Source organism: Typopeltis vanoorti, chromosome 22 (assembly GCF_054136105.1).
Source record: "Typopeltis vanoorti isolate ZY-2024b chromosome 22, IOZ_Tvanoo_1.0, whole genome shotgun sequence".
Lineage (NCBI taxonomy): Eukaryota > Metazoa > Arthropoda > Arachnida > Uropygi > Thelyphonidae > Typopeltis > Typopeltis vanoorti.
The window spans coordinates 88,343,873-88,368,670 of record NC_143570.1 but is presented as its reverse complement, the minus strand read 5'-3'; the positions used below and the strand labels follow the sequence as shown (position 1 = coordinate 88,368,670).

Sequence of the window (24,798 nt, the reverse complement as noted above, 5' to 3'; positions counted from 1 at the left end):
TGCTAAAAACGTAATACATGTATTTGATTTTTGCAATATTCGCTGTGTATGTTTTGTATTGAATATAAAAACAATAAATTTTATAATAATATGTCTGTATTACGATTATTTTTCGATGGGGCCGTGAAATATTTTAATTTTTCGAAAGATGCCTTTACATCCATAAGTTTGGGAAGCACTGGCCTACACCATATACGGGAATAAAAGGCGTTAGCTGATTTATTTTATAAAGTACCTCAAATGTTTGAGTTAAAAAAAAAAGGAACTTCTGGATTACGGTAAATATATTACTTTATTTTTCTTGAATAAATTCTAATCAAATCTATCTCCAGGATGAGTGTATCGATTGCATCATCATTTCTCTTGTTCCTTACTTAGAAAGGAAATGAGTGAGGTCTTGTCCGTTTCCTCTTCCCTGCTTTTGTCTCACTGAGTTTCCGCACACACAAGTATAAAAAAGACAGGATATTTTGTACGATATTAAGAGCGAAGCGACTGACTATTCAATTAATCATGGGGCCTGTTGTTCTGCTGGTCACACTGGTGTTAGTATGTGCAAACCAAGCGGTAGGATTCAATCACTATTGTGTCAGGAGAATGGTTTGCGACGGTAAGTGTTTTTTTATTTCCGTTTTTCTGGAAATTAGTGCTTGTTTCAGGTTTATAGTTCTCTTATCGTAATCAACACAAAGTTAACTTTTGAGTTTATAGAAATGCTGGAAAAAGTTCATCGTGGGCAAAGACGTTTAGCCAAGACCTTAACAACATCAACAGCTTTCATAATCACTCTTTCACACACCGATAATCACTTTTAATAGAATAAAATTCAACGTGAATTTTATTCTATTAACACTAGTCAAAAAAGGATGTGTAGCTAAGATGAACGCGTATGGATTCCATGTATTTCAGGTTGTATGTTTTAAAATGGGGTTATTATTATTAACATCATCATCAAGCACATTATAAGCCGAAACATAAGCATGGCTAAAAATTGTTCAATGATAAAAATTGAAACGCAAAATTACTTACTGAACTAAAGGAAATATTTAAAAAAATAATAATAATCAAACCACAAAGTTTTAGTGCCTGTACCTTTTCTTTGTGTTTTTTGCGTTTCTCCCCCTTCGAAGAATCCAAAAGCAGTCTCCCGTAATGACCAGCATTCCATATCGTTGTTCCGTCACAATGATGTCTTGGTTGAATCGTTTACCTTGCTGTCACTCACTGATACCCCAAGGTTTTCAAAGCAAGACGTCTAGGTGGTAGTGAAGAAAGAGAATTTTCAGTAACACCCAGGTTACTATAATATTCTGGAGTTGAAGTTTTCAGCTTTACTGTTGCCTATTAACCATTCGTCAATACCGCTGAATACTTTCTAGGCTTTCAGTTCAATTTTAATCAGACTTTCCAAATTTTCCATCTTTTAATGTTTTCCTCATTTGGGATCCAAGATGTATACCTTTCTTGAAGTTCTGCATCTGGTATTTAAGGCAATCTTAGTTACAGAGTGGAATGTGGGTCTATTTTTGTCCAATACTTTTAGTTTAAGAGACGTAGTTGAAGTTTAATATGCAATTCTGGTAGGGTTGATCATATTTCAATAGCGGTCCTCGTACCTTATTACTTCCATCAGTTTGGAAGTATTTTCCGCATTCACTTTGTACGAGAACTACTTGTTACTATTGTGCAAAAACTGCTTTTTAAGCTTGATTTTGAAAGTCTAAAACTAAAGTGCCAATCTTTCATTTCACGAACTTCATATCTCTAAAAAGAATTAAGGGTAGAATATTCCATTCTTTGTCTCAAAAGATAGAATTTTGTTCTAATTTCTAAACACAGTTTTGTTCCTGGCGTACTCAGTTCCATTGTTGAAGCTGACATCCAAGAGTTCAGATAGCTTTAAATCTCTAATGAGATCGGTTAATTTCTTTAGTTCAAATCAAATGAGATCTGTTGATAACCCTCAGTCAATACTGCAATATCTGGCATTCATAAACACGTGCTAGTGGATCTCAAGAGCATGTTCTTGTAACAGATTCTAAGTCGGGTACAATATCAGGTGTTTTTTTTTTTTTTTTTTTTCATAGAAAATCTACATAGATTAGTTAACCATTTAATGAATTATATTATTCTGTTTTTTTCGGTTCTCTCTCCAAATCATTGAGTACCCTGAATCACATACTGGACCTTTTCCTAATCCAGTCTATCCCAATGAACTTAGCATGATGTCAAATTTTCACATCCAAAGTATCTGTAAAAAAATTCCTAACATAATAAAAAAAAAAAACATTACAGTACATAACTTGTATATTCAGAATCTTGAAATAACCCCTTAACGTACCAATTAAAATCAAAAAGCGGTCGTTTTTCTGTCAATTTTTTTGGGCGAGGGCGATTTGCTGGATCAAATTCATCATTATTTTTCAAATAATGATGAATTTGTGCAAATAGCCGATACACGCCGTTAGCAACTTTTCTCTGCTGAAAGGAAATAGGCACCAGATTGTCTAGCGTCTATTCGGTTGTATTTATATGTGAAACCAAAATTCAAAATCAATTTTGGTGCAATAAACAAAAGACGTGTCACAGACGTCTTTGTATATTAATGGGTTAAGATAACCCAAATTTCGATATTAAAAAACGGTTGTCGACTAGTCACCGCACCTCTACTTCCACTATTGTAATTTGAAAACCTTTAAGTACTTGAACATTCCACAGACTCCAACTGTCAGCAATTCTGCTCCTTTTAATCCGCGATGATATATAGAATTATATAGTCGTGTTGTGATAACTGAAATGTTCTGTGTTGGCATTGTAATGTCTCTTAAGCTCTTGTCATTTTATTTGTTTCATATAATTAGATAAGAATAATCAATCATTCTGGTCTCATTAAATATGCAGTTATTTTCCCAATGCCTTTAATATTGTTCAAAGTAATTTGGGAACCAAAAAGTTCACACTGATTTTTAGTAAGCATTCGACTACACAATTGAACATCGCAACTAATAAAAGTTGTTCTTATATAGCACGCTGACTTTGGGATATATATATATATATATATACTCTCTCTCTCTCTCTTTCTCTCTATATATATGAGATTTTCCTCACTCATTTCATCCTTATAAAATTAACATAAAAACGTACCAAAAATACTGGTTCATATTAATGACTTATTAAAATTTCTTAAGAAAATTAGTTAAAATATATTTGGATTATCTTCTCGAGAAAGATTTGGATTCCAGTTGAATTGTTAATACATTACATTGGGTGAAAAACATGTTCAGTGAAGAATACATATTTTAAATTGTATTGTTCATTATCGATATGAAATGTTATCCCTAAAGAATCTTTATATATTTTTTTTTACCTTTCTTCCAGATAAGTATCAAAAAGCTATGGAAGGATGTCTCGGTACAGCGCCAGGAAAGGTTATATTTACTGTTTCTTTTAATTTCATCTCTAAGTGCCCTTTAAGTTAAAAAAAATGAACTAACTTTATTTTTTTTAAATATCATTCTACTGAATAACAACAGAAGAATTCCAAACAAGTTGGAGATTATTATGGGGAATTTGGCTCGAATAAAGTTCAGAAAGAAAGCTCAAGTGAACAAAACAATGTTATTTGAATTAATTCTCGAAAAAGAACTTTCACCGTTTTTTTTTTGGGGGGGGGGTCCTTTAGAAAACAATATGCAATGTTATTTTCGATGCGATTTTTAACTCCTTTTCAATATTACACATCGGCTAATATTACGTGATGGGAGGAAGAAGCCACTAGATCTGCTATTGCCAAAAGGTTGATGCAAATTGGATAACCTATTTAATAGATGGTTTAATTTGCATTTTCGGCCGGAGCAACTAATGCTATGAGGCCAATGTATCATGTGGGTATATGCTTTTTGAGCCAGTTCGGCGGATATAAACACCCATGATACGTGTTTTTGGCGTGATAGGTTCGAACCGGGGTCTTTCCAACTAAAGAACATCGTAGATACCAATGGCGGCTCGTACATAAGCACTGCGACACTGCAGCACCCAAGGGAAAAATAAAAAAAATTAAATTTTGTCTGTGTTTATAAATAATAACGATGCTCACAACATTATATAAATGCAATACAACATGTTCAAAGTTACAGTTTATGTTTTGACATTGATTGAACAGTTAATAATTGGAATTGTTCGATTAACTTTAGATTACGAAACAAATGCACTGCAATCTAACGCCGATATTCGTTTGCGCTTGTCATGGCACGTTACGTCATTAGATACACTGCCGTTTGGGCAGTGTATCATATACTTCCGCGCGTTATTTCTGTGAGATATGAAACGTTTATTATTGTTGCGTGCTCGTGGTGAACGATTTTTTGTAAATCTTATTTTATTTTGTTAAAATAACATATTTATTATAAATACAAGGCTGAATTATGACGAGTGTCACTGTTGAAAATAATTACATTTTTTCAATTATCGTTACACGAAACAAATCACTGCGATCTAACGCCGATATTCGTTTGCAGTTGTCATTGCTATTGATACGAAACTTTTATTATTGGTGTTTGTTCGTGGTGAGGATCAAATATTTTTTAATATGTAAATTTATTTATTAATAAATTCGTTACTGATTAGGTTTTTTTTTTTTTTTTTTTTTTTGTATATATGCAGCACCCCAACTTAAAATTTTCACCGGCCCGGCACTGGTAGATAGAGCTAAGGAGGTTCTTATTTAGAAGTTAACTTCATTTTGGAAACGCACTTCAATATGGTAATATTATGTGGGCAATATTTATGGTTCTGTAACGACGATAAACCAAATGCGGCGATAGTTGATAACACCAGGTTCTTAAAGGCGTCAATTTCGCTAAAGATAAGATGGCGACTTTCGCTATACGTTTTGTGTGATGGTTGCATGCATTTACAAGCAGATTTGCTCATTTGACACGAATGAGAATCCTTTCAGTCTTTGCTAAGTATGCACTATTTCTTTTGTTATGACCGAAATGCGTTACATGTTTTCCGGTGCTTTAACAGGATCCACGACAAACTGTGCGCATTATAGATATTGTTGCACTACAGTCTTTATTTTAAGATCAATTCGATCTCACTCCCGAAATGGTCTCCGTAGCTCAGTCGGTATCGACGATGCCCTTTAAATTAAAAACCCAGGTTCGAATCCTGTTTAGATAAAAGAATCTTTATCTAAACGCTTTTCATCTTAAGATGACCTGGCAGGTTTCATGCGGAAGTGGAAGGATTTTCCATCCAATAAAAGCAGCCAGAGCGCAATTTACAAAACATACACTTGAGTCAGGTTCAGTTGCTTCAATCGTAAATCCCAAAATGCACTTTTGTGGATTAAATAATTCAACATAAGGACCACATGCCATATAAGTATTGTAACCTTTTATGGCCTGCCAAAAATGTACGTTTTTGGACCGCATGTGGCCCGCCGACCGCTGTTCTAAATACTTGCTACATCTGTTGTATTATATTTTCATTTGCACTTTTGTAGTACTTATTCCATGTTAATAACCTTCAAACGTCATGATGAAGCGTAGTACTACTTACAAAAAATAAATAAATAAATAAAAAGCAACAAAAATAATTCTTACAAGCACTTTGTTTTAACGCACTTAACATATTTACATTTTAATCTGTTGCCAATCGACCTGCGAAAAGAAAGTGTGTTAAGGATTCTAATATTCGGAAATTATGTAAAATATCTAATTTAAACACAGATTGTGTGTGTGCGTAACTGAATAAGATCTATCGCTTAAAATGATGCACTTTTTTTTTTTTGTCATGTTATTATTGCGGAAAATCTGTATGGAGTCTCATAGCAGGATGACACTCATCACTACACAATAGACCACTATCACGCCATTTCCCTCCACTGATAATACGTATTTTTGTCTGCAAAGTGCGTACGTTTTCTGGCCGAGTTGCTTGGATGAAAATCCACAATTTCCGAAAGAAAAAAAGCCTACCATTTTGGCCTCAAAAGATGACAGAGTTTTTCTCCCGGAAGCTTTATTTTCCCTTTCATTCCACGAAAAACAGACCAACCGGCTAGAAGAATGCACACAATTAGCAGACATGCTGCAATGACCTCATAGCTTTACTTGTCTTCAAATAATCCGAATGACCCAGAGTGGATTCGCTGCGAACTTTAACGTTTGTCCCTTTTATACTCTTAAAAGCGGCTAATAAAGCGGAGTGGCTTCACGAAGGATTATTCAAATACCAAATTTCAATTTTAATAATAAAAAAAATTATATTGAAGGAAGTCACTCTCCGATCGGAATTTCAAACCGTGTTAAGTATTTTATGTGCAGAAGGGGAAAAACTAATCTTAATTCAAGCAAGATATTTAAAAAAAAAGTTATTTCGACTAACAGGTTAACAAATTAATTTGCCAACTTTATTAACCGCATTATCTTCTGGGGGAAAAAGTTAGTCTTCAAGGCATTACAGTAAATCGATGGATTCAGAATTTCTCTTATATACAGGGTGTTCGGGATAAATTTGACAGTTTCGTAAGGAAAAAGAAAATCTTCTTTGTATCTATTAAATTTAATGAATTGACAAAAAAACATTACAGGCAGAGTTAATTACAATACTATCAACAAGATTTACTCAAAATAACCACCATTAGCATCGATCACAGCTTCAATTCTGCTTCGGAACCTCGAACAAGCTGATGCTACAGTCTCCCTGGGAAGGGCCGCAAAAACTGTTTTAATTTTATCCATTAACTGGGCTTTTGTATTACTGGAAGTGCGATTGGTGTCTTTTTCAACTGCGCCCCATACAAAATAATCCATGGGGTTAAGGTCTGGGGAGTTTGGAGGCCAAACATTTGGACTGGTGAAGTCGTAGAAATTTTCAGACAACCATTTTTGACTTTTCCCAGAGGTGTGGCAAGGGGCCGAATCCTGCTGCCATACATACGGCCTACCATTGGCTACCCTTGTTATCCAGGGCTTGACTACAGTTAGCAACTCCACGAACAAAGCCCGAATTCCAATGCCAGGGTTCTTCAACACCTGTTCCTGCAGATTTGCGAGGAATTCTACTGTACGAACACAATCAGATCGTCTGCTAGGGATCTTTCTTTTTGCTACATCCTCGTAGTCACCATTGCAAGTCTCTAGTTCATGCCTGATTGTTTTTACTGTATTCAGGGAGCATTGGGCAGCAGTCGTAATATCCTTATTTTGATGGCGGGCACGAATCATCATGATACAAGTTATTCTCTTCCATGATTCAGGTGGGTTCCAGCTATCCATCCTTTCTGACATCTTGTATATGAATGAAGAAGGGTCCAAACTTTTAAATGAAGAGAAGTGTGTGTTAATACATGTAACTTACGGAAAAATATAATTAATTATAAATATGTCAAATTTATCCCGAACACCCTGTATTTGTTGCATCAAAAGCGTAAAATTGCATTAAAAAAGGTGTTTAATTATGTTCAATGGTTATACAAAGTCAAGGGATTTTCCCATTCGTAAAAAGGAACAAAAAATTGCAACTGAACAAATACCTATCGAGAAAATGCTCTTCGTTTGGGTAACTCGCACATTTTACGCAAACTGAGCAATTGTTTGCATCAGACATTTATTTCGTTATGATTGGACGAGTTTAAAACGCAGCCTTCAGATTTATTTATTGTTTCAATCCATTTTTAACCAATTAATAATTACAAAAAAATAACCAATTACAATAAAATTGTAATTAATTTTAATTTCATGTTTTAAAAGTTACTGATATATTCAACATTTTTATTCTTGATGCACATGCATATTCATGTACGTATACAGTTTTCATATTAAGTATTTACCAGGACTATTCAAATGTTTGAAGGAAGTAGTCTCTAGAATATTCTTGCAGTTGGAATATTTCCATCTCTTCGTCAGTGAAAACAAAATTTAATACCAATCAAGAGTAGTAGCAGAATTCTAAGTCAACTGTAGCGAGTCCCGGCCTACTCCTTGTTACCAGAGTCATTAGGAATAATTCAACTTGCCATAACCACGGTTACAACTTAAAAAATTTTACCGGTCTACCAATTAACTTGCCAGATATATTTAATACGACTTCTCCTGTCAACACTAAAGCATTAAATCTAGTTAACAACAACAATAATAAGCCATTTAAAAAAAAAAGGAAAAAAAAGTTGTTTTAATTCTCGCGCAAGAACCGCTAAAGTCGCACGATTCAGTTAATTTCATCCAATCTGGGAAAGGAAACGTTCCTTATGAAGCCCTCAGAAACACAGACTAATCTGATTAAAATAAAGGCAGGAAAGTGGGTCAGTCCCATCGAACTGAAATGAATTGGGAGTTATGGGGAGACGAACTTCCTCGTATTCCTCTACAATGTAAAGTTTACATGACATCATTCCACTTATTTTCGGACAGAGTTAGGAATATAGTTGATTATGTTGTTTGGAGTGCCATAATTTCTACGCAAGTAGATCAAAAAGAAGGGTTTCATACTCTAAATTACGCTCGAAGTAACTGTGGCTATGGGACCAGTGTATTATGCATGTTAAATGTGTGCTTTTCTGGCCTGTTTTGAGAAATGAAAATTTAGAATGAGAATGGCTAACTCACTTAAGGGGGAGAAAAAAAAAGTACTTCACATCCCAGATGGAATTCGAACCCACTTGTTTTCAAACAAAGGACATCGTCGATACCGAATGAACTACCGAAGCTGTAGTTTTTCCTACAAAAAAGAAAGGAAACTGTAGCAAACGCAACTACAGATCATCATCATGCGTATCAAGGATTTAGGCCTAGTATGGCCTGTTTCGGCCTTAGAAGCCATCGTTGAATCGTTTAAGAGGCCGTCCTGCTTTTCTTTTTCCTAATGGCTTGTACTTTAAGGCTTGTTTTGGTAATCTTTCTGTTTTCATTCTTTGAACGTGTTCCATCCATTTATGTTTATATTTTTTAATTTTTTCTATTACTGGTTCTTGGTTTAATTCTTTCATAATATCTTCGTTTCTTTTGTGATCAAATAGGGTATACTTTGCAGTTTTTCTCATAAACTTCGTTTCTGCTGTTGTTTTGTCTTTTTGTTTTATTGTCCAGATTTCGCTTCCATACATTAAGACTGATAGGGCTAACGTATTGTATACTTTTAATCTGGTTTGTTTTTGAACTTGGTTTGGTTTAAATATAGAGTTAATTACACCTGTTATTTTTAAATATTTTGCAATTTTTACGTTTATAATCTTTTTCATTTTCATATGTGATCATACATCCTAGGTAGTTAAATGAATTCACCTGTTCTAAGATCTTGTTATCTAATACTATTTTAGTTCTTGCTGGAGCTTGTCCTTTAAAGGCCATAGTTTTTGATTTTTCCGTTGATATTATCATACCATAATCTTTGGATATCTCATTTAGATCTAAAATAGCTTTCTGTAAGTTATCTTCAGAATTTGTAATTATTATTTGGTCATCGACAAAGAGGAGAGTGTTTAAGTTCACAGTAGGAGAAAGTTTAATTCCTTGATGGTAAATTTTTATTCCATTTTATTATTATTTCATTTAAGTAGATATTAAAAAGAGTTGCTGAGAGGGGACATCCCTGTCGGACCCCTTGGTTTATCTCTCTCGTATATGATAGCTCGTGATTTAATCTTATTTGTATTTGATTATTTTCATATATACTTGCGATAGCTTTGAGGATATTATTTGGTATTTGTCTTTCTTTTAATATGTTAAATAATATGTTTCTTTTAACTTTGTCAAATGCTTTTTCAAAGTCAATAAATGTAAGATGTGTTTCTAAATTGTATTCTCTTCTTTTCTCTATTATTAATTTTAGGCAAAAGGCCGGGTCTGTACATGATCGTCCTTTTCTAAATCCATTCTGTACTTCTAGAATAAAGTTTTCGGAATATTTCATTAGTTTGTTATTTAAGATTCTGCTATATATTTTGTAACAGGAATTTAGTATACTGATACCTCTATAGTTTTTAGGGTCATCTCTATTACCTTTTTTAAAGATAGGAATCACAATTGCTTTTTTCCATTCTATTGGGGGGATACCAGTTGAGTAAATTTTATTTAAAAATAATAAGAGTCTTTCTTTGAATCTTGTTCCTGCGTATTTATATAGTTCTGAACCTAGCTTATCTTCTCCATGTGATTTTCCGTTTCTTGTTTCTTTCAGGCTGATTTCTAATTCTTCTTTACTTATTTTCTTTTCATTAATTGTTTGCCAGTTGTCTTTTTTTTAAATATTTGTCTGTCCACAGTTCTGTGTAGTAATTTAGAAATTCTTCTAATTTCAATTCAGTGTTTAATTTTATGTTTTCTTTAGTATCTGTACTTACGTGTTTCAAAATCTTATACACATTGGGTCTTATTTTATATAAATCATGTTCTAAATTAGAAACAAATTTATTCCATGATTCTCTATCTTTTTCTGACTTCTCTTTTAGCTATGGCTCTTATTCTTTTATATTCTATTTCATCTTCTAATCTTTTACTGCTTAACCATTTGTGATAAATGGTTAAGCAGTAAAAGCTTAACTTCTTTTTTCTTTTTGATCATTTCTTTGATTGTATCATCCCAGATCTTCAGTTTTTTTCTTTTATTGAATTTTTTGGTCTTTCCTAAGCTTTCATTTGCTGCTGCATTTAGTATCGTTTTTATATTAAGCCATTCTATTTCTTCATTTTGTTTTATTTTATCTAGATATTGGTTTTTCAATTTTTCTTTCTGTTCTTGTTACTTGTAGCCATTTAGGTGGTAATCTTAATTTTATTTTAACAAGGAAGTGGTCACTGCTTATTTCATATCCTCTGTGAACTCTAACATCTAGTGAAAATTTTGATGTCTTTTCATTTAATATGAAGTAATCTAATATTGATTTCCATCCTCTTGCTGCCCGAGTATATTTATGTATGTTTTTATGTCTATAGAAGGAATCCATTATTTTTAGGTTATTATAAACTACAAAGTCAATCATTTTTTTACCATTCTTGTTTAGAGTATGTTCTCCATGTATTCCTATATTATTATTAATTTTCGTGTTTCCAATTCTTGCATTTAAGTATCCTGCTAAAATTATGTAATCATTTTTATTTATTTTATTATATATATATTCTGTAACTGATTATGAAATTCAATATTATCCTGTTCTCTTCCTTCTTCTGGAGCATATAAACCAATTATTGTTAAGTAACCTCTATCTATTTTTATTCTAGCTTCTATTATTCTTTCATTCCATAATTTATGTTTTTACTGTTTTGAAAGTGAGTTATGAATCCAAATCATGACTCCTGCTTGTGCTCTTTGGTCTCTGTCGACTGCACTGTATATCACAGATAACACCACTAACCAGACAACACGCAACTACAGATAACATCGTTAAAACGGATTTCGAGGTTAAACGTTTTATTTAGTCTAAAAACAACAACAAAAAAAAACATCCCGTGTAAAAAAACGCAAAAAGTGAGCCAACCTCAGAAAAGTTGGATTTAGAAGCAGCTACTTGGCAGCATTTTTTAATAACAACGAAGTTAAAAATTTCCCATAAATTTGGGCAGCAGAATGAAGAAAATCAACAAGAGCTACTAATTATTTAAAATAACCCCAGTAAAGTAGCCACTCCTAAATTGCAGCCATCCTGATGTCTGGTTCCCAATACTTGGTTCTTTTTGAGATTTTTTTTTATAGAAAATAATATACGAAGTTGAGGGAGAGGTGAGGCAGGTCTTGAACAAACTATTCTTGATTTTCATACTTTCGTTTTTTTCACTGATGCTGTTCTATTTACGATGTTCATTCCTTTCAGTAATTTCATTTGAGTACAGATCTTTGATCCTCAGAATATTACCAGCAAAAGCAGCTGTGGCTCTTTTAAATCTTGTTTCCCTTCCTATTTGATTTCAGGCAATTACTCTCGTTTTTTTTGCCAAGAAAAGAAGACTGATAAATACAGCAACTGAAGATTCAGCGCATGGCTGAATCTGGAATTAGAAAACCAGTGGCACACCAACCACTCGGAAACAAGATTTGATTATTGGGCCATCACCGACATACTTTGCTATGCTTTGAGATCGGAGTGGTGCCATTCAATGAAATTTGGCAGGCGTCAAATCGCGACTTGTTTGTTCCAGTCCATAATGACAGACTGAAATGAACCAAAATGGACAAACTTGTTTCAAATGAAAGTGGAAATTTTCGCTCACAATTGAGACCAATGAGCAGTTACGCCATCCCAGGGAACAAACAGATTCAATAAGACTTCGTATTTCAAGAAAACAATTTCATGAATCCCCCCCCCCCGCCCGTGTTCACCCAGCAGTATTTGTTTCAAAAATGCATCCCCTCCTTGGTTACATACACCGTTACGAATATCCTATAACAAAGTCAACATGAATTTGGGAGTTGCAGTATTTCTTCACATACAACGTACTACTGAACAAGTGAGGATTTTTTGCGTGTTGTGAGCTTAACAATTTAGATTCATTAGATAAGTTATTTAATATTGATTTCTGAATATTAATTTTTGCAAAGGTTAAATTTTTTTAATCGCTTACGCTTGTGTTTATTTTCTTCGAAACTGTTCTCTGTATTACATTTTCTTATGCAATAATCTTGTATCTCACATCTCATCTTCCGCAGAAGATCTTTAAACCTTCGTATAATATTTGCAGGTCGCAAACTTCGCATATTTGTGTGTGCGACGAAGAACAGGCTATCGCACCAGTTCCAGAAACATTGTGGATAATTTCAGAAACATGAGAAAAGGCGTTTGCAGCCATCATAATTTTAACTCGGTTTGTATCCTATCTTTCTTTGCACTGTGCGCTTTTTATTATTATATTACTATTATTCACCATCACACCCTGTTTTTAATTATGAACATTTCTGCAATTGAACGTACTCAGTCGGGCGCTAAAATGAATACTGGGGAAGCGACGTTGGATATCTTTATAGCATCGAAATTATGTTTCTCAACGCATGAATTCGAGAAACGCTGAATTCGGTTCTAGAGAAAATAAAACGAAGATTCTGTTGTGAATTACAGGAAGTATTTTTTTTTTTTTTTGTTTACTGTGGTCTTCTAAAATGAACTGGATTTTAACATCACTAATCCACTTTGGGATAATTCAAAAATGCTTTTAATGACTGTTAGATAATTTCAGATTTAGGATAGGAATATGAAGAGAATCCATAGATATTAAGATTTCAATTTCATTAAGATTTCCACTATAGGATTCTCTTGGCAATCAGCAGAGGCGCTTTCACAATGGGGTTTTGCTGAATCTGTTGCTCCCCCCCTCCCCCAAACTACAAAGTAAGAAGGTATTAATAAAGATAATTCAGGTACACGACACACTCACCTAATATTTTGGGGGAGAATATTAAGTTAGCATGCTACTGATTAAGAGAATTAGACTGAATTATTATATATTTACTAATTACTTATTTTCTGGAGTAACGCTTCAATTTAAAATTGTCTTTAAAGTGTTCAGAAGAGAGTTCTACTAGTAGAAGTAGAGTGCAGGTTGATGGCAATTTTTAAGTAACGCATTTTTTTTCTTCTCCCGTTGGACTTAATATGTAGCGGTGCGCTGTAATGAATACCTCTGCTTGCTTAAGGTATCGCTTATGCCGTTTCCTCGCCCAATATGATACTCTTTAGAATTGCCACCGTTTTGCAGATCCCCGAAGAAAATTTAATGCACATCCATTATCCATATAAAAGCATCGGTACTTCTTCAGTAACATTGCCAGTCACAAACGAAATCATGCGATGCGATGCACCGTCTCGTTAACAAGAACCGAACGTGGCGAGTTCGCTTGCTTCAAATGTCCTTCAAGAAAACCGGAGTGCGATTAATCTACATTGACACGTGTAAAAATTACAGATTCTCCGATGGGAAAAACATCCTAACAGCACTTTTGATGGAGACCAATACACGTCGGTTAGCCGGTGGGGAAAAAACCCTGAAAATTTCTCACGCATCGCTCTAGAAAATGCCCTGTTCGCAAATAGCACCTTTTTATGCCTTACTTATCCGAAGTGTGAGGGAACGTAAAAGCTTCAGGTAAAGCATCCCTCGCCGCACCGGTTCCCCTCCCCTCTAATTTTAACATGTCATAAAATTAGGCTATCAGTAGAGCAAGCACAGTCGACTGCCAGTCTTGCATGTGCGAGGTCTGTTGTTATAACTGCCCTTACGCTCTCGATCGGAGAGTTGATTATTTCTGTTTCCCCAAGATCCTTAAAGAGCATGGCCCCATTGCTGTTTTCTATAAGGATAAAAATCGTTTCCCACTGCTTTATCTACTGAAAAGTCAACATCTTCGAAAGCAGTAATAACTGTGTCTCTCCGACTTCTTTTTCATCAAATCCAAATTTCAAATTTAAGGGAAAAAAAAATTCTTTAAATGTGAATGGAAAACTTGCAGATTTTCGTAAATCAATTAAAGCTATTAATGCAAATTATCTTATATAAATATTTCATTCTTTTATATATATATATATATATATATATGCGCGCACACACACACACACACACACACACACACACACACACACACACACACACACACACACACACACAAGTAAACTCAATACACGTCACAAATAAAAGAAAACGACAAGAAATGATCGTAAATGGGTTGGTTTCGAATTCCTGTGTACTAACACCATTCAACCAACAGTTTCTGGCATGTGTACTGAAAGCTTTTTTTTTCCCTACCTAATTTAGTCACTGACATGATCCAATTATAGGGGGGGGGGAAACGTCATTTCACCAGTTTCGTCAATAACTAAGAAAATTATAACGGAAAGGGGGAAAAAAAGGAAGTCTTTAATCAAAGAGCACTGCTCTGTATTATATTTATGCCACAGACCATATAATACCTCTTGTAATTCAGCTAGAAATATGAAAATATCCATGGTTTGTTTTTCAAATGAAAATCGTCTGGCTGTATTTTTGTGCAAAAAGGTATAAGCTAAAAATTATAGCGTTACGACACGTCAATCTGATTATAGCTTATAAATTCTAGACGATGTTTGTAATTACGGCGAAAGCAATTCAGTATGTCTGCTGATTGGGCGTGTGTGTTCTAGCAGGTTTGGCTGTCTCGAGGATGAAAAACCTTATTGAAATCGGTTTATTCTCCCAATAAACCAATCAACATACGAGATTATAAGTACCAACTCTTAAATTTAGGCAATGCGAGAGATGCTATTTTCATTCAAAATTTTCGCGTATTAAAAAGATAAATAACCAAAAAGAAAGATATTTATGCGGTTTTTATGAGAAATGCCAGTGTCAGTCACCAATTTCGGATATTCGACGAGGGCCATCCACTGTTGATACTTGGATCAAAAAATAGTGTTACAGAAGTTAGAGCAGTTGTTGGCAACTTTGTTTTACGAATAAAAAACGATCCCCTGATATTCGACTGTCCAAACAAACCATTGGCATCGTGAATCGATTCCGAATATCTAATCTTCTGATGAATACATCAAGTATATTTTATTCCTTAAGTTATTCAATTATCGATACGAAAAAAAGTTCCCTGACTGCTATAGCCATCGAATTTATATATTTTTTTATCTTGTATATTCCTAATGATCTCGTATATTTTCAGGATTATAAAAGAAGCGTGAATTTTATCTTCAACATTTTCGCTAAATATTTGCGTATAGAGAAGTGCAAGTTTTCTAGACAATTTAGAGTAATTTTTTTTTACATTTATTTCCGATCATACAATTTCATTTTTGTTATTTCTGTTTTCAGTCATGTGACAAAAAAAAATGCTATCACCTGTACAAAGTATATAATCAGTGCTTTGGCGAATTTGGATTAAAACTAGCAGTAGTTAGGGTCAATGGAACAAAGCCAGAAGACGAATGGGAAGTAATTTTTAGGAAAGGAGGAAGTACAGATACATGCAACAAACATTAAGTTCCTACGTTGCACAACATTCTCAGAAAACAGTTTCCCAAAATATGCTTAATTACATCCCGGTTAATCCATCTGCACTCATGTTAGTGTTCTCCACTCGAGTCGAATTCATGAGTCTGATAAATGAATGAAAATTTTTGCCGAGCCATCTAGCTCGGCAAAAATTTTCATTTCAGTTAGACCGTTTACAAGGATGGCGAAACGTTTCAAGTTTGCAGCAATTCGGCTCTGTGTGGGTGAAATTAAATTATTGAAACTGAGTTTTTCCGATTTTTACCTATTATCTGTACAGTTCATCATAACATTCATTTTGCGGAAAAAATGAATAAACTGCCCTACTTTCAGTTGTGATAATGAATTCTCACTATACAAGAATGCTATTACGAAATGCACTCTTTTCGTGATTTGTCTATCGTTTCCTTGCCTGTTAATTAGCGGATTGTTCGAAACCTTTTTCACTGTTCTGTCTGAATGAGGTTTTCTAAAAAGGTAAATGTCACTCACTGTAAAAGAACGTTTTCAAGCCATTTCAGACTTTCAATAAGCGGGATGGTGGTGTCACATCGGGCGATTAAAATCGTGACACTCAAAAATAAATTATACATTAAAAACTTTTTAATATCGAAATCAGATGCCATTTTTTGTGTCATCAGGATTGGTACCAAAACTCAATATGAAAAACTGGCCTACAACAAAATTCAATTTAATCGGCATTCTATCTGTTGATAGTCATTTACTGAAATGAGATCAAGCTATGTTATCCGCTGTAATGATTCCAGTACAATCAGTTTAACCACAAAACTAAAAAGTAATGGTTATTTTGCAGACTTTCTACCAATAAAAATAAATGCTATTGGGTTTATTTTGATCGTCACAATATAAAAATGAAAATCTAATTTCGCCACAGATACCTGTGGCTTCTTCTGGGTTAGGACGAACAAAAAACAATAAGAGGCTAACATGACTTACAACACTACCAAAATACATGAAACATGTAGGAACAGTTACAATATAAGTTGAAACAAAACTACGTAGAACTTGGAAGCTGGCACTAATTAGCTATTGTTCAGTATGCAGATAGTTGGCCGAAAAGTTAGTCTGACATGGCGAAAGATCTAATCAGCGATTTCCAAATATCGCACAGGGGCATTCCTTGGTTCCGACTGAGTTTGCTCGTGAACGGATGACTAACAGATTCTTTCAATATTACGAGCAGTGAAGCTGTTCTCTGGTAAGGCATAGAGCAATTATTCCGGTCAATGTTATGATGAGCGTGGGAGAAATAAAAAGCTAGGCCACAGTTGACTTATTGTTATTTAAGTCTCCAACGTTCTTTCTGTCTGCCGAAATATAAGAAAGGCCGTAAGTATGATACCTCCCCCCCAAGGTGTTTGTAGAAAGGGTTGGTCTTTAGGCGAACGAAATAAACCTTGGGGTTAAAATGGGCTTGAAGGCCGCCTTCGTCATGAGATTTGAGGATACTGGCGATCTTGAGTGAAAGTCGTCCAATGCGAAGGCTGGAAACAGAAGTTGTGTAGACAATGTCGGGACTTTGTTGTGGAGCCGGAGTGGAGAATAGTATCCGTTGCAAACAAGCAGCTGAAGTAGAGTTGGTAATTCTTTCTTCAGTTTTGCTTTATCTCTTGTGATGACAGAGACCATCCCTTTTTTTTTTGAGCGTGTGTAGTGCAATGAGGAGTGTAGGTAACGACTGTATGAGTGGATCTGCGGCATACACTAAGAAAGAAGTCTCCTTCGTTTTTTGTTTTTTGTTTGTTTGTTTGTTTGAAATTAAAACATTAAGGAAATAATTTTCCTTCTTTTTCCAGTTCCAAAGTGAATTTTATCTTTTGGTGGAAGGAGTTGACAGACGAAAGAAAATCGTAACTCAGATGATAAAGACGTCTTCAGTCGAACTGAAGTTTTTTTTTTTTTTTGTTTGTAGATGTAAGGAAGAGGTTTTCTATGAAGAAGTTGGCACATGGAGGAGACAGAGAGCTTCCCATTGCAAGGGAAGCCCTCTGTCTCCTGTAGCTGATTGTAAATCTTCCCATGAAAATGTTTAAATACAAATTAAACATCGTCAATTCTCACCATAGACAAGCTGTCATTTTTACTTGGGGGGGGGGGGGGGGGATGACCCAAGTGAAATAAAACCAAGACAATATACACTAAAAGGTTTCTTCATCCTGCTAGAGTACTCAGTTCGACACAACTCGTTCCTCTTCTCTCCGCAAATAAATCTACCCACGCAGAACAAGCTCCCCTGACAGCGATAACTCCAGCGCGTAGTTAGGAAAAATCTCTCTGACGATCTGAATGTTTGAATAACTCGCTCAGGTTTTCATTCATTCCGTTTTCTTTTTTCAGGTGATCTCTTGCTATGCGAGTGGAATAGAGCGACGTGTGGTGAGTATTTTTTTATATATATGTATTTTCTTGTAGATAATTTTTTGTGAATCTCGCCCCTACGAAAGGTTGTAAACCTGTAAGGGTTACACATTAGTAGTGTAGGCGATTTTTTCTATTAATTTCATTTCTTCTGTATTTTTTTAATTTTTCAACATCCTAAAACCCCGCTCTTGAGACCAAACAGAATTTTTCAAGCCATTTCAGGCCTCCAATAAGCAGATAGGTGGCTTCACATAGAGCGATGAAATTCATCTCTCGCTGAAAGGCAATCACAAACATCCACGCAACACGGTTAGATCCGAATCCGCAATCTGCTGGTTACTGAGCGACAAGTTGAGCATTCAGCTGACAAGGTCGGCAAATGTCTTTATAGAAATCATCACGTGTTGAGATTATCTTAAGTGAACTCACGTGAATGGGGGGGGGGAACTCTGAAGAAAAGGTGTAGAATACTTGTCTTTTTCCATTTTACTTTCTCCTCCAAAAAACATGCGCAATAGTTATTCAAGGCGTCAGTCTTGAGATCATTGCTGTTCTTAATTCTGGTAATTCTTAACGGGAAATACTCATCTGATCAAGTGTCTCGACTTACCTTCTGCGAGTGATGGCAAATTACAAACTTGGCGGGCCTCTTCTTCGAAATATACAATTATGCTGCCTCAGCAGTTATCGAAAAACTGTTGACCCATCATGCTGCGAGTACTGAGAAGACCTATCAGACAGAGTCTGTGCCATAAGCGCCCGCGAAGGTCACCACAACCACACCAAACTGTATATTAGAAGCAAAACTGGGTGTTAAACACCTATATGTTGTTGTTGTGGGGAAGCGTTGTTGTAGCGTCATCTACCGCGGATTGAAGAACCGACTTTGCCACAATAATAGTAGAACAATAAAGAAACTTCAATAAGGTTTCGCAATGTACTTTTACACATCAAATCACTAACGTTTTTAGTAATGTCTGCCTAAGGAAGATAATTGGTGCAATTGTTTCAGTAAAAACGAAGTAAAGATTAAATAATCCCCTTAAAAAATAAATAAATAATTAACCTATCCATAGCTTGGGTTGGCCAAGAAAATCATTTTGCAATTTACGCGAGAAAAATGGGGGTAGGGGAGGTTGAAGAAGTTATTAAAATAAGACAAATTTCTGAATGATGTTTACAACGCATCAACACCAGCCTCAAATGGGGATGGTGGGTTTCTTTTCCCCGCAACCAAAAGTCGATTTGGCTGTCGTAATATAATTTCAATTATGCCGTAATTATTCCAGTGTTAATTCCAAACAACTCGTCCCAATCCAGCGAAACTTTTTCTCCTCCCTTAAAAGCTAAAAAATTACTGTATCCAGAGAAATGTACAATTCAATAGATTCCTAATAAACTCTGGACCAAATAAAATTTTTTGGAAAAGTGAACGTGGGGCCTGTTTTTGATTTCATGTTAAAAAATACTAATTGTTTAGATGACTAAGTAATACTCCTAAATTGTATTATTCCCTCGCTTTCAAATACAAGCTTAATTTACATTTTTTTTTTTTCCTCACTGGGGGAGAGAAGGAGAAAACGCAATTCAGTTAAGATGGTACGCTATACATTATAGTATTCGGTACTGTTAAAAAAAATAAAAGAAAAAGAGAAAAGAAAAAAGAAATGAAAAAGGGAAAAAAAGTAGCCTGTTGATAATCGGTGTCACAAGAATCCTTGAATGTGTTACGTAAATACAGTAGCGGATGTAAGCAACTGCTTGCAAGGAAGAATGGCAAATATTAAGACGGACAACTGAGATGATAAATATTGTTCGAGTGAATCATTAAGAACTGTGGAGCTTTCGGAGCTCAGTCGGTATAGACAAAGAAAAAGCCCTTTGATTGAAAGACCTGGGTTCGATTCCCGTCCATGATGTGAGGAACTTTTATCTGGTCTCTTTCCACTAAAGGTGAGTTAGCCGGTTTCGTGTGGAGGAAGATTTTTCGCCTCTCACAACTGGCAAACCGGCCCCTTGAACACACGGATCTACAGTCATAAAATAGACTTATCATTAGGAGAGCTCAACCCGTCCTAAGGGACGGGGGAGAAAGGGGAGAACCCTATACGGCATAAATAAATTAAGAACTGTAATTTCTTACCAATAAACATTTCATATTCAAAATTCATTCATAATCCGGATTATGAATGAATTTTGAATATGAAATGTTTTTCCCCACCTTCAGACATACAGTGGAAGTGATACCCTTGAAGGGCACAACCGCACATACTATAGATGCAGAACCTCCGGCGGTTTTGGAGGGTAGTACAGCAGCGCAGCGAAGCGTTTCCTTTCCGAAGGCAGTCTGTCACTTAACAGACCGGAACAAAACGAATAGCAACTCATGAGAAGGCCTCCCGATTAGGTGACACACAAATCCTGCTGCTATACTGCTTGGAAGGAGACCGAGTAGCGAGGGTACGTTATGCGATGAAAGCTACAAGATGCCCGAAGTGCATCTCCACTCACCTCAAGCCTCCTTGATTTTTTCCCCCTGACGCTTACGAAATACTACCGACAGTAATCTCATATGGTGTCACTAAGGTAAAAATAAAACTTCCCTTCCAAAAAAGCTACATATATATATGCAAAACGGATCCTTTGTTTTTGTAGCTGGATCATCACCTACAGTCCAAAGTGCACTCTACACAAAACGGTAGTAAGATGTGATTTTGTACGATTTGAGTATTCCTTACCAGAAGATGCGAAGTCTTAGTTTCTTTTTGACCATATCTCGCTTAAAGTTTCCTTGCCCCATTATGTATCAATCATCTATCTTCACCATTTCCCCTAATTCTGAAAATGACTGACTTATCCTTGCAACTTAAGTCCAGCTACTCAAACAGTGAAATGCTTCTGGCTCTACTATGGAACAGAAGATGAAGCATTTGCTGTAAGCGCTAGAATACCAGGCAATTCTCTCCACACACACACACCAGATAAATCCGTTCTCTTTCTATGTAAAGAAGTCCCCCTCATCTCGGTAACTCGCACTATAATCTCGTACAAATTTCATTTCTATTTAACGGCCTTCCATCAACCATTCAACTCCGTGTCCGTTCGTACAAAGTGCTAAATTAAGAAGACCACTTGGATTTCTTCTTTTTTCCATGGTCCAACTGCTACTTCTGTTTACCAAATCCAGATACTTGTGATCTCGCTAAAGAAATCACCCATGTTGGAATGAGGGTGTTCATTCCCCAATCAATATCCAAACCATGCTTTTCCAATTAGTAGGTCAAAGCAGTTCACAACAACAGCATGTCATTAGAGCTGGAAACTTGGCCTTGTTCTAACAGCTACACAGGCAAGTCACTTAAAATTACACGAGGAGCAACGTACCACAGGCCTCCCATCTGAAAGACTTAAGAACCTTGATACCAAGGTACACCCTATTCTTCTCAGCTGGCATCCACCCCGCAGCATGCAAGCACACCCATATGAAAGAAATTTTGTTCGTTCCTGAATGAACAAAAATTCTGCATGACCAAAAAAGCATTTTGAGCAAGCTGAACAAAATGTCTCATCCTGTGGTTTTGATAAATGAGACCAAATCGTTCTAAATTACCTTTTTCAATTCCGTTTGCTAGCTTGGCTGACCGAGTAGTTAACATAACCGCTTTCACCATTGACATGGGAGTGGAGTTAATCAGAGAACTTCGTGTGTGTTTTATGTTAATATCACGTTTTATTTTAGAAAATGCATTTGTGGATGGGCTAAAAAAACTGGCATTTTTCTGTTCAGTTAACCAAACTAACATAAATGAACTCCGTGTAATGCACGTCAGTTTAGGTAAGGGTGCGAACACTTTTCACGCAGCCATGGGAGGTATCCTGCTCTGTAGATCAGACATAACTATGCAAACGACGTTGTAACTGAGCAAGCAGAAATTTTGCAAAGACGTCAAGCCACCGAACAAGACAGGTCAGTAGTGTCAGTTCGACCTGGTTAAATCAGTAAAAAAAGTCCATTTATTCTAATAATTAAACATTACTAAGTAAGGTAAGCAATTAAAAATTTCAATCATTTCGCACTCTTTCCTGTCTTGGGAGGTGGGGAAATTGACAACCCACCGAATCAAATGAAATTCTCACAAAATCGTCAAGTAGATCAAGATTCACATGTGTTAATTAACCTGTGTAATACGTTTCTTGTTTTGTTCGTCACTGAAACAAAAAGCCCCAGAGTTTTTGGGGCAGTGACTGTACCAGATAAATATTAAAGCAAATTTCTTTTTGTATTTACAGGGTGGACTGAATTATTTTGAGCAGCGAATGTACGAAATAACTAAAGTAAGTATAAAATAAAACTACTCACTTATTTCAGTACGCAGTTAAGTGCAGAGGCTTCAGAAATAAACGTTGGCGCATACACCATGGGATCGTACACCAGCGCAGATTATGCAAGACTCGTTTAAGAATAAGCTTTAGATCAGATAACTTAATAAATGCGCAATATGGTTTCCTCGTGTAACAAGGAGAGCGCTAATTTATTTATGCATGCATTTTCCGATGAGTGAAGGAAAAATACGGCAGTGGCAGAATGCGGATGCAAGAGATTTTATACATTTAATCGCAAACGAAGCCTCAGTTTTTGTATTTATAGTTTTCCACGTCGTTCCGTAATATACAATTTTATGAATAAAACTTAAAGTTTGCTTTGACTTAAAATATAAATCTGTTCAGGGCTTAAATAATATTAAAATAGTAATAACAAATATATAATATTAAAATAGTAAGTTAGCTGTTAAGTGTATATTAGCTGTTAGCTATTATAAACCTTGTTAAAAAGGCAGAAGTACAGCAGCAGTTAACTTCGTAAAAATTCCATTTTCTTACATTGTTTATTTTTATTGAAGTATTAACAATTTTGTTCTTTTCCAGATATGCATGACTTCAATTTATTTTCACTGCGCAGGATAGAATGATTGAAGATGGCGAAAATAATTTGAACGAAAGAAAGAAGTCAATCACATCCATACTAAAATCATTTGATAAATTTTATGAGAAATTTATAAAAACAATTATAAAAATAAAGATATTTCAAGTCTTGGTACGGCTGTCTTTATGTTAAGTTTTATATATATATATATATATGTCAAAGATTGCCGAGTTACATGATCTTAAATGGTATTGCAGGCTTTTAAGTTATCCGAAAACTTTTCCCTATACTCCATCGTTCAATTGCCGCCTTGCGTATTTATCCAACTTTCAGTCTTTCCCTTACACTTTTGAATGTGTTACTAACAAGCAGTGGTGCACTCAGCATTTAATCGGGGTGGGGGGGGAGTTGAGAATAGACATGCGACCTATGACTGAACATCTGCAGAGATCGCCAATGCATGAAACTTGTGATTTCCTCTGGCCCAGCTCGGGCAATAAAGTAGCGCTCGGTTCGCCCGAGTACTACTTCGTTCGCCTCGCGTTCACAGCGGCCGTGATTCCAGAGAGCTATAGGGTATTCCCACCTTATGTGACGCTAATTCATAAGTAGTATAGAATAGAAGACATAACACGACGTAAATAATAATAATAAAAATAGAATTTTAATTAGGAAAAGATTTTCCTTTTTCTTTTTTGAGGGCTCAGGGCCCCTTGGCTCCCGTCCCCTGGGTGCGCCACTGCTACCAAGTAAAAAATGTGCTTATTCCCAACCTGCAGCGCAGCAGTAATCAACCTCGAAGTGTACAATCTCAGCGAAGCACTTGTTAATATAAATCTGGTTTCCTCGTCACCCCGCCACCAATTATTTTTCTGTCCAATTAACCCAACTAATATAAATGAACACCCTGTAATGCACGTCAGTTTAGGTAAGAGTGAAAACAATTCATGCAGCCATGTCTAATGGACATAATGCTTTTTATGTCCATTAGACGGAAAGCCGTTTAGAATTGATTTTGATGTTGATTTCAAAATCTCCAGGATTTTTGAAATCAGCATCCCGCAATCAATCAGGTAATTTTCCCCTTGCGTTATTCTCATGTGAGAATAACTGCCGTACGTGGCACCTAATTCAGATCTATGAGTGGATAACGGGAACAAACCGGTAGCCAAGTCACTCGTCAATGATTTCTCCTTATTTTATGTCAATACTTCGGTGAAGTAGCAATAATTAATCTGCGAGTGCGATTCCTGTTATTCCGTTCCTAGTACAGCCAGTGACCGTCGTTAACACCCTGCTCACCGGAATTACAATTTCTGAATCTTTCAAGGCACGACTCGAATACAAACAAAGCTGAAACCGAGTTTCTGTGTAGAGTACGATTCTGGCAGTACGCCATAACGACGATGCTGTTATCTAGAAATACTGGGTTTGAATGTCGTCTAGGATGCGAAGACATGCGTTTACACTGAAAGTGAATTCACTGATCTCATACGGAGATAGCAGAGTTTACTTCCAGAATATTTT

At 35.6% G+C, this 24,798-nt stretch overlaps 2 protein-coding genes across 4 annotated transcripts in view; one reads left to right on the top strand and one right to left on the bottom strand.

The window, feature by feature from the left end:
* The window catches only part of LOC150094550 (beta-hexosaminidase subunit beta-like), a 364,235-nt gene that overhangs the window by 267,138 nt on the left and 72,299 nt on the right, over positions 1–24,798 (bottom strand). The gene's annotated exons all lie outside the window — the stretch shown is intronic.
* On the top strand, positions 486–23,443 carry LOC150094551 (uncharacterized). Its single transcript, XM_090412127.1, has 6 exons — positions 486–610; positions 3,379–3,428; positions 12,681–12,803; positions 18,324–18,362; positions 22,638–22,682; positions 23,274–23,443. The coding sequence occupies exons 1-6, from the start codon at positions 514–516 to the stop codon at positions 23,310–23,312; spliced, it is 393 nt and encodes a 130-aa protein (XP_090268253.1). The 5' UTR covers positions 486–513; the 3' UTR covers positions 23,313–23,443.